The sequence below is a fragment of the Sinocyclocheilus anshuiensis genome, unplaced genomic scaffold (genome assembly GCF_001515605.1).
Source record: "Sinocyclocheilus anshuiensis isolate Anshui unplaced genomic scaffold, SAMN03320099.WGS_v1.1 scaffold1312, whole genome shotgun sequence".
Lineage (NCBI taxonomy): Eukaryota > Metazoa > Chordata > Actinopteri > Cypriniformes > Cyprinidae > Sinocyclocheilus > Sinocyclocheilus anshuiensis.
The window spans coordinates 229,137-238,704 of NW_015544237.1; the positions used below are offsets into that span (position 1 = coordinate 229,137).

The following is a 9,568-nucleotide window of genomic DNA, read 5'->3' on the forward strand; positions in this document are numbered from 1 at the left end:
ACACACACACACACACACACACACACACACACACAGAATCAATTTCAACTTCTTGAAATTTCATGTCATTTACAGGTCATTAACATCTCACTGTTACTGATTTATCATGCAGCTCAAAGCATTATGGGTAGAATCTCTCATCAGTCTATTCTGATTCATCAACACAGTTTCACTGATGCTCTTTTATAAACCCCAAACCCAGGATAGAGTGGCTGAGTGAATGTGGTCTGGACTGTGTGGATGAGGCTCATTGTGTCAGAGACGCTGTAGAAGGACAGAGTTCCTGCACTGTGATCCACAAACACTCCTATTCTACTGCTGATGTACTCTACAGGGAGAGCAGTCTGTATCTTATTGTGTCTGAATGTGTATCTGGAGGGAGTGCAGATCAAACTCCAGGACTGATCATTATATCCAAACAAACACTCATCACCCCATCCCTGCCTGCTGATGCTCTTATATGACACTGATATACGCACACCATAATTTCCACTCCACTCCAGCTCCCAGTAACAGCGTCCACACACACTCTCTCTACACAACACCTGACGATACACATCAAATCTGTCTGGATGATCAGCATACGGCTGATCTGTGTAAGTGACAGTAATCACTCTGTTGCTTTCAGAAAGATGGAGGATTTTATTCACTGTGTTCAGATCCAGAGAGAGCTGATGGGAATCTGATGGAGAAAAAACACATCAGAATCAGGAATTATGAATCTGTTTGATCTTTTCATGTAGCTGAACTCTTCATGTTCAGTGTATCATCAGTGTCTCAGTACAGATGAGCAGATATCTGTGCAAATCATCATTTACATCATCAGTTATAAAACTCTTCTTTCACCTTCTACAGGAAGAACACGAAGACACTCAGTGAGTTTTTCTGCTTGTTTTCTTACTGACTTATATTGTAGAAAGTCGTTCCTGGTTCTTGGAACAATGTTGGTGAATGTGACTGTGGAAATCAACAGACATGAACAGTGTGATTCTCATGATCCTGTATCTATTCCTAACACATTTCTAATATGATGTTCTGCATGATATGAGCTGATGATGGACTGGTTTCTGAGAGCAGATGAATCTGCAGGACTTTACCTCTGTCTGAGATCTTCTTGAGCTCCTCTTTGCAGAAATCCTCCAGTTTGTCTCTCAGCTGACAGATTCTCTCAGATCATCAAAAGAGAAGAGAGAACTGAAGGGATCATCATTTACGTCTGTAGATTCAGGAGGTGCTGAGAGAGACTGGAAACTCTACAGAAAACAATAAAAACTCATCAGCTCCACACTTCACCTAATAACCTGGACCAACATCAGATTTGTGTGGCTCTTGTTGACTTGACTGATCTTTAGTAACGCACCTCAATCCAGCACTTTCACAGCATCAGCTTTATTCTTCTCATATTCATTATATCACATTAGAGCTACAGATTCTAGTATTTGACACTTACACTCTATGTGAACTTTCTAGGAAACCGTTTGGATGATAAAACATCTGCTAAGATCATAAATGTCCATCTAACAGCTCAAGCACATCAATGGAGTCTCATTGTAGAGTTGAGTAGATTTGCTCAGGAAAAGCAGCTCAAAGGCTATGATTAGATTGACCATTATTTATAACTTTAGAGTGGTTAGAGACACTGAAACTTCACAAGGACCCTTAATACACAGTCAGGTTTGATTTGGCTTCAGTACACTGAAGCATTGCTAATATACAGCCTGACTTCATGTTGTCTTCATGGTCATGTAAGCGGAGTATGTTTCAAAAGAATATGATCAGATGAGAGTCTGACTGATGATTATGTAATGAACTCACTCATGACTTCTGCGTCTCCTTCAGCTGCTTCTGCAGGACAAACAGATGATAGTGAATCTCACAGAAAACTACTGGCACTAAATCATCATGTGAACAGATGAATCCAGTAAATATAGGGTGAGGCAGTTAAAAGGTCACTTATGAAGTCAAAATTATTATTGGCAAAGAGGAATTATTCTGGAAAGCTAAGGAACCAATTATCTTCCAGTGACCCTGCTTCAGTGTCGAAAGGTCTGAAAGACATCTTGAGCAGATATTCTCAGGAAAAGCAGCTCAAAGGCTATGATTAGTTTGAGCATTATTTATAACTTTAGAGCGGTCAGAGACACTGAAACTTCACAAGGACCCTTAATACACAGTCAGGTTTGATTTGGCTTCAGTACACTGAAGCATTGCTAATATACAGCCTGACTTCATGTTGTCTTCATGGTCATGTAAGCGGAGTATGTTTCAAAAGAATATGATCAGATGAGAGTCTGACTGATGATTATGTAATGAACTCACTCATGACTTCTGCGTCTCCTTCAGCTGCTTCTGCAGGACAAACAGATGATAGTGAATCTCACAGAAAACTACTGGCACTAAATCATGTCAACAGATGAATCCAGTAAACGTAGGACTGATAACTAATGGCTGTAGGATCGAACTCCAGATGATCGGTTACAATCATCATACTTGAATTGACTCTTCTGCATTAACATGCGACCTGTATCCGGATGTTGTCCACATACACATTGAAAAGACAAGTGTAAACGTGCTTCTGTCACACGGCTGTCTGTCTCTCTCCCCGCAGACGACCCGTCGGGTCAGTGGCAGGCCTGTGAGGGTCTCGGTGGGATCAGAATACAGATGAGGGACCCGGATAAAGCTGCCATGTACTATAAAGATGCCCTTCGACTGCTGTGCAAATGCCAGGTGAGATCTAAACACAACCATCACTGCATTTTCCACAATACAAATCATGGTTTTATCATCTGAAACGTGCTGCGACCTATATTTCACAGCGACTAATAATGCAATTAACATCACAGACACAAAACACGCTCAAACCACATGTTTGTATTGGTGCTGAATGAGAGCAGGGTTGTTATAGTCAACTAAAACCACACACAAAAAAAGGTTTTAGTTACTTGAAATAGAATGCATGTTAACTGAAGTAACATAAAATATTAAAAAAGTTTCCATGGCAACATTTCTCATTTCGAATTAAAAACAGAGATATTTAAAAGCAACAAAAACTAATAAAACTGACAAAAACGCAACAAAATTACTACAAATTCAACAAAAATATGAAAAAAACACATGAAAGCAGGAAATATTTTAATAATTCTAAATATTAACAAAAACTATAATAGCATCTCAGTGTTATTAACATAACACTGAATGTGAGAGGAACGTGAGCTCAAGTTTATTTAAAGCTATAAAGCTTTGTTTAGTCTTATTTATAATGAATGCCACCGTAATTTATGTTTGGTTTATACTTAGATTTTTTTTATTCCTGGTCTTTTCTGAATACTATTAAACGTAAAGGACTTTTTGAAGAGTGAGGGGAACTTAAATACCTCTTTATTGTGTTTATAATGATTGTAAACGGTTTTATGTACAGGCATTTTACATTATTTCTGAATGTAATAATTGAAGGTGACACAGCTGATCTGTGTTTTCCCTCAAGAATGCATTTTATGCAGTGTTTGACTAATGATCAGGCGTGTGTTTGATCTGCAGGACGTGTCTGGTTCAGTGCAGGAGCGTCTGGTCAGTGAACTGAGTGAAGCGTTACAGCAGAAGCTGCTCCTACAGCAGGTCAGTCTGTCTGAATATTAAACATGAAACATGCACTTATTCTCTCAACCTCTCACTATTAGGGCTGCAGGATAAATTGGAATAAAACCGAAACTGTAATATGGATTAATGCAATTATTAAATCACAAAGGCTGTGATGTAATTAAATACATGCACTGTGTGTTTCAAAGTGAAGCGTGGCACTGTGTTCATTTACACGCGAGCAGCTCATGATCCAGTGTTTTCAGTGATTCAGAATGTCTTGGTTTCACAGTAAATGATCTGCATGAACTCCATCTGCATCTGCTCTGAGTTTGAGTTGCTTTAACATGCATTTGAAAACAAGCACCAACTATCTTGACAAACTTGAAGTGAGAAGCACTTATCAACAAAAGAAAAGATTTAAGGGCTCCCTGCTGTTTTCTGTCAAAATAAAAGCTTGATGCTTTAATGTTTGAAAACTAAACAATTACGACATAAATATTAGTAAGGTCATTTTACAGTTTTACATTATATATTATTATCTTTAATATATTTTATTTTACAGTGAAATATTTCAAAAGTCATATTTCTAATTTTAATATTTTATTTAGTAGTAATAATAATAATTATTATAGTTATTATTGATATATAATCTCAACTATTAAAATAAATAAATAAATATTATTATAGTTATATTGATATATAATCTCAACATTTTTTCCAAATTTTGCAGCAAATGTTTTTTCAGCATTTTAAATCACAATCACAATTTTTTTCAGAAAAATTGCAATCAGATTTTCCCCCAAATTTAATATTTTATTTAGTAAAAATAATAATTATAATAATTATTATTATAGTTATTATTGATATATAATCTCAACTATTACAAGAAATAAATATTATTATAGTTATATCGATATATAATCTCAACATGTTTTCCAAATTTTGCAGCAAATCTGGAGGTTTTTCAGCGTTTTAAATCACAATTTTTATCAGAGAAATTGCAGTTAGATTTTTCCCCAAATTGTGCAGCCCTATTCACTATCCTGTGACGTTCATCACAGTCTGATCTGATCTGATTCTCAGAGAGGAGCAGCATCACAACGAACCGTCCCGGAGCGACATCACAACCGACGGTAACACCACATAACACTCACCTCGTCATCAGAGGGTGCACCAGTGTGTTTTTGAGTGAATGAAGCTGTAGGGTGTTGTTAGAGATACAGGATGAGATCTTCACTCTCGTGTGTCTGCAGGACGACGGCTGTGAGGACAGATGTCCAGCAGTGGAGGAGAGAGATGCCAAACGGAGAGAACGCACCCCGTAAGAACTGAGCACACACTTACAGCTGAGGAACACACAATACTGTCAACAGAGAACAGATTTACTGTGTGTTATTCTCAGCAGACGGGAAGCAGCACAGCCAAACCACGACATCATCAGAGACACACCTGCAGCAAGAACAAGAACAAGCTGATCATCACAGTGCACTTCCAGAGGCCAACAGGTCAAACACACACACACACACACACACACACACACACACACACACATGTTTGTTTATACCATGTTGGGGATTTACACACACACACACACACGCACATATACTCACTCACTCACTCACTCACTCACACACACACACGTTTAATCAGTCATCTAAATGAGGACTTAACATAATGTTTACAATGATCTTTTGAATGAGAGTGAACCAAAACTGAGCAGCATCCAAAAGCAACAAAAAAGTTTCCCTTTTCACTTTTATTGGATTGTAATTTTAAAAGGCATTTTAAAAAGGTAAATTTTGTGTAATATTTTTATTTACTAATAATAATAATCATAACAATATATATATATATATATTATTACATAGCCATAGTAATATAATCACAAAATATTTGCCAAAATCATGCAGCACTACAAACAAGCAAGCCTGCAGTTTTTTTTTAAATTGCATTTTAACACAATCACAATTATTTATTGGAATTAATATATAAATGCTATATTATTGATATATAATCACAAACGTTTTGGCTAAATTGTGTGACCTACAAACAAGCACAGCTAAGGTTTAATTCACAAGTGCAATTTTTATCAGAAAAAAAAACACAATTAACTTTTCCCACAAATTATGAAGCCCTACTCACTATAGTCACTAAATAAAAGTTTGATAGTTTAATGTTTGAAAATGAAGAATTATAGACATACATTTTTTTTACTTCATTTTTTTATTTTTTAAATACTGTTTTTTTTGGTTTTACAGTGTAATATTGTATTTTTTGTATTAATATTATTATATAGCCATATCAATATGTAATCTCAAAAAATTTAGGTCAAATTGTGCTGCCATGCATACATGCAAACCTGGAGTTTTTTTTTTTTTTTTTTTCAATTGCATTTTAAATCACAATGGCAATTTTTATCAAAGATTTTTATTAGATTTATCAGAATTAGATTTTCAGGACATGCAATGTATCGCAGCCTTTACATGATAAAACTTGCATTTGAAAACACGACTCTGAGTCTTTAAACTGCTGAATGTGATCATCAGGAATCTGAATAACACGTATAATAAAGCAGAGGTGACTCAACAGATCCTCCCATCAGAGTCTTCAGGATCGCGAGCACACGGTGAGTCTGAACAAACTCACAAATATCAGAGAAAATAGAGAGAGAAGACTTCAAACAAATGAACTCACACTCAGCTCACATCTGACTTCATAGGTGATGTGTCTGCTGAATCTGTGAAGCCCAGGCCGGTACAGATGAACGGGTATGAGTCTGTTTCTCATGTATTTAGAGTGCATAAATCTTGTGCTGATCGAGACGATGGATTATTTCATGATGTAAATGTTTCAGCACACACCCATTGGTCAGGAGCACGGTGGCTCCGCCCCTCACTCAGCCTGACAGCAATGAGGCCACGCCCCTGGCGAGGAGACTGAAGTCCAGATTCTGCACAGTCATGTGACATAAAGGGTACTATCTCAATGGGAAAGAGCTTTTCTAGGGTTTTTAGGGATTGTGATTGCCGTGGCGACGCTTCCAGACCGCAAACACAAGGATTCAAGATTCAACATGAACACAAAACTGAAGCAGGACTCGTTAGTGGACGTCACGTGTCTGATAAACGACGTGGACATATTTTCTATTAAAATTAGACACTTTAAAGGGTGGATCAGATGCCCTGAACTCTTGTGATGCCAACTGTGTGATCACGAGTCGTGTATTATTTCATGCAGTATTTCTGTGTTTCAGCAGGGGAAACGTCTTCTCATTATTGTCTCATTTCAGTCTCTTAACACTTTCACCAGTTTCAGCAAACATCCTGAGTGAATCCATCCGTCTCATCCAAGATTAAAGCACCTACTGCACTGATAATAGCTAAATAAATTTGATATCAAAAAGTTTATCAGTCAGTAAAGTTATTTTCCACACAAACGCATGTCCAAAAAGACGTCTCACAGTCTGAAATGTCTAGGTTTTTACACGTAAAATGATAATAATAGTCACACTGTTCCTTGTAGCACAGCATAACATGCTTAAGAAAACAGTTATTGGTGTCTCAGTCTTGAATAAAGGCATAACATGCATAATATAAACGTGACACCTGTCCACAACCTTAGAGCAGTAAGCCTAGGTAAGTTATAAATACTCTTGTGTTAAAATTTAAAATTAACTGCTATTTCCTGCAAACTTATCAGTTAGTGCTCAGGTTTGGGTTGCAATGGTAATTATCGGTGTTAAAGCGACTAACCACGCCCATTACTTACAAGCCACGCCCCCAAACACGTCAGCCAACCCGGTGAACGCAGCCTATTGGAGAAACGAAGCTTTGAATCATGTTTTATTGAAAGTGAACTTTATTAAATGCAATTAACAAATCATCTAATACCATTAAATATTAAGTATCTGTGTTATTGTATTAATTTGTATGGCTTGTTTTGTTTGCTTAATCAGGCCAATAAGAGACTAATAAATACAACTCTTATTTTGTATATTTCTTATAATGTGGCATTAAAAATGTCTATACATTTATACAATTGATCCGAGATTAGGTATTTAAAAAAAGACACATGGACACTGGTTCGTGAGTTCACAAAGATTTAACCAAATCTAAAGTCTCATCGGCCCCTAGATTCGCGAAGTTCCGATCTGAATCAAATGATTCGCGATCCGATTGGAGCACTCGAAACAGTGAATCATTTTGCGACGCAATGGTTTAACTGATTCGGAGTTTCTAAAAGCTCAGTTTCACCCATCACTATGTGTTTTTTTAAAGGGGTCATATGATGTTGCTAAAAAGAACATTATTTGGTGTAATGAAATGTGTTTATGCGGTTTAAGGTTAAAAAACACATTATTTTCCACACTGTACATTATTGTTGCTCCTCTATGCCCCGCCTTTCTGAAACGCGTCGATTTTTACAAAGCTCATCGTTCTGAAAAGCGAGGTGTGCTGTGATTGGCCAGTTATCCAGTGCGTTGTGATTGGCCGAATACCTCCAGCGTGTGACGGAAATGTTACGCCCCTCACCATACTGTGATGCTGCCCTGTCCGGCCGGAGCGACGAGACTCAGTCCAGCTGCTCTGCTCGTGCACATCCCATCATCTTTTTAGCAGTTCAGTCAATGTACTGTTAGGAGTAACTGAATAACTCGGGATATTGGTTTATTTCGCGTCAGAGGGAGTGTCAGGCACGTTTATAAACCGAATCCTGGGAGAGTAGACTACAATGCCGGCTGTTCTTACAGTTCTGAACTGTAAGTACGTTTTTTATATATAAAGAATTTGCCACTGACGAGTCATACGCGAGTCATTATAATCCGTAATTATTCTTATTACGTAATTATTTCTATATACAAATTATTCTGTCACACGCTTGAGGTATTCTGCCAATCACAACGCACTGGATAGCTGGCCAATCACAGCACACCTCGCTTTTCAGAGTGTTTATCATTTCAAGTGATGTAGAAATTCGAAAATGAATTTTTTTTTAGATCTGGTTTTTGCTAGTGAATCGCTTGAACTGAATGATCAAAGTCACGAGTTCGAATCAATCGGAGCGGTTCTCGCTCAATTGAATCGGTTCGTCTGTTCCTCTTTCCGCGTCTTCAGTCCTGTTTACACGACACTGTCAGCACGACTACTGGCTTAACTCAATAGTTTTATGACATTTAACTGAAATAAGAGAAAAAGCATGATGTTTACAAATAAAATATCCATATTTCCATTCCAAAGATAACATCCAACACAAATCTACGAACATTAGTTTACTGCTAACTAGTGCAACACCATTAAAATGACGAGCTGCAGCTCACAATACATTGTGCATTATTTTCTGTGAATTAAATGTTTTCTAGCGTATTTCTTTAACTTCTCAGGTAATATCAATGGTGTGACTTATTCCAGATGCGGGCGAAAATACAACAACAGTGTTACACAGGGCCGTTTTAACCATAGAGCTAGGCGGGGCTGAAGCCCCGGGACCCGAGCAAGGAGGGGGCCCGTGATTGGCTGTGGAGTAGATTGACTGGAGCGCCGATCGCCAAAGCCACCACGCCCCCCACTTATTAGCGCTGTTATTTAGTGGGGGCCCTGTAGTAAGTCATAGCCCCGGGGCCCAGTGCGGTCTTAATGCGGCCCTGGTGTTACATATACATATATTTCATTGTTTGATCAAAATGATTGCAAGGGACAATTTAGTATATTGGTAGAGACATGTCATAGCGTTCACACTTGCACCCATGAATAATGCAGATACAATGTTCAGATACATTCTCACAATTAAAATATGCAAGAGGCTTAGTAACTCAAAAATAATACATGGATCAATAACCTTACGAACCTGGAATTATCAAGAATTTCAAACGGCATTTTCCCATTGGTTTACATGAGTGGAGTTATTCTCTCACTCTATCTCTCACACACACACACTCACACACACACACACACACACACACACACACACACTCACACACACACACACA

General features: G+C 37.7%; 2 protein-coding genes across 2 annotated transcripts; one reads left to right on the top strand and one right to left on the bottom strand.

Moving 5' to 3' along the window:
- Nucleotides 1–133: 133 nt before the first annotated feature.
- On the bottom strand, nucleotides 134–1,728 carry LOC107697571 (stonustoxin subunit alpha-like). The gene is made up of 3 exons (XM_016498370.1): nucleotides 1,724–1,728; nucleotides 1,098–1,165; nucleotides 134–682 (listed from the first exon to the last, which is right to left on the bottom strand). The coding sequence occupies exons 1-3, from the start codon at nucleotides 1,726–1,728 to the stop codon at nucleotides 159–161; spliced, it is 597 nt and encodes a 198-aa protein (XP_016353856.1). The 3' UTR covers nucleotides 134–158.
- Nucleotides 1,729–1,817: 89 nt separating this feature from the next.
- On the top strand, nucleotides 1,818–6,686 carry ttc24 (tetratricopeptide repeat domain 24). The gene is made up of 9 exons (XM_016498371.1): nucleotides 1,818–1,866; nucleotides 2,609–2,730; nucleotides 3,541–3,618; nucleotides 4,666–4,715; nucleotides 4,836–4,903; nucleotides 4,985–5,087; nucleotides 6,129–6,208; nucleotides 6,302–6,350; nucleotides 6,437–6,686. Exons 1-9 carry the CDS (start codon nucleotides 1,818–1,820, stop codon nucleotides 6,546–6,548), a joined length of 711 nt encoding a protein of 236 aa, XP_016353857.1. The 3' UTR covers nucleotides 6,549–6,686.
- The last annotated feature ends 2,882 nt before the right edge of the window (nucleotides 6,687–9,568 follow it).

Bases quoted from the DNA above. Each gene is read 5' to 3' on its own strand.
- LOC107697571 (XM_016498370.1), bottom strand. The intron at 683-1,097 runs GTAAAGTCCTGC...TTTCTCCATCAG, and splicing joins CAAGAAGATCTCAGACAGAG to ATTCCCATCAGCTCTCTCTG.
- ttc24 (XM_016498371.1), top strand. From the start codon at position 1,818: ATGACTTCTGCGTCTCCTTCAGCTGCTTCTGCAGGACAAACAGATGAT. The intron at 1,867-2,608 runs GTGAATCTCACA...CTCTCCCCGCAG, and splicing joins TGCAGGACAAACAGATGATA to ACGACCCGTCGGGTCAGTGG. The intron at 6,209-6,301 runs GTGAGTCTGAAC...CTGACTTCATAG, and splicing joins TTCAGGATCGCGAGCACACG to GTGATGTGTCTGCTGAATCT.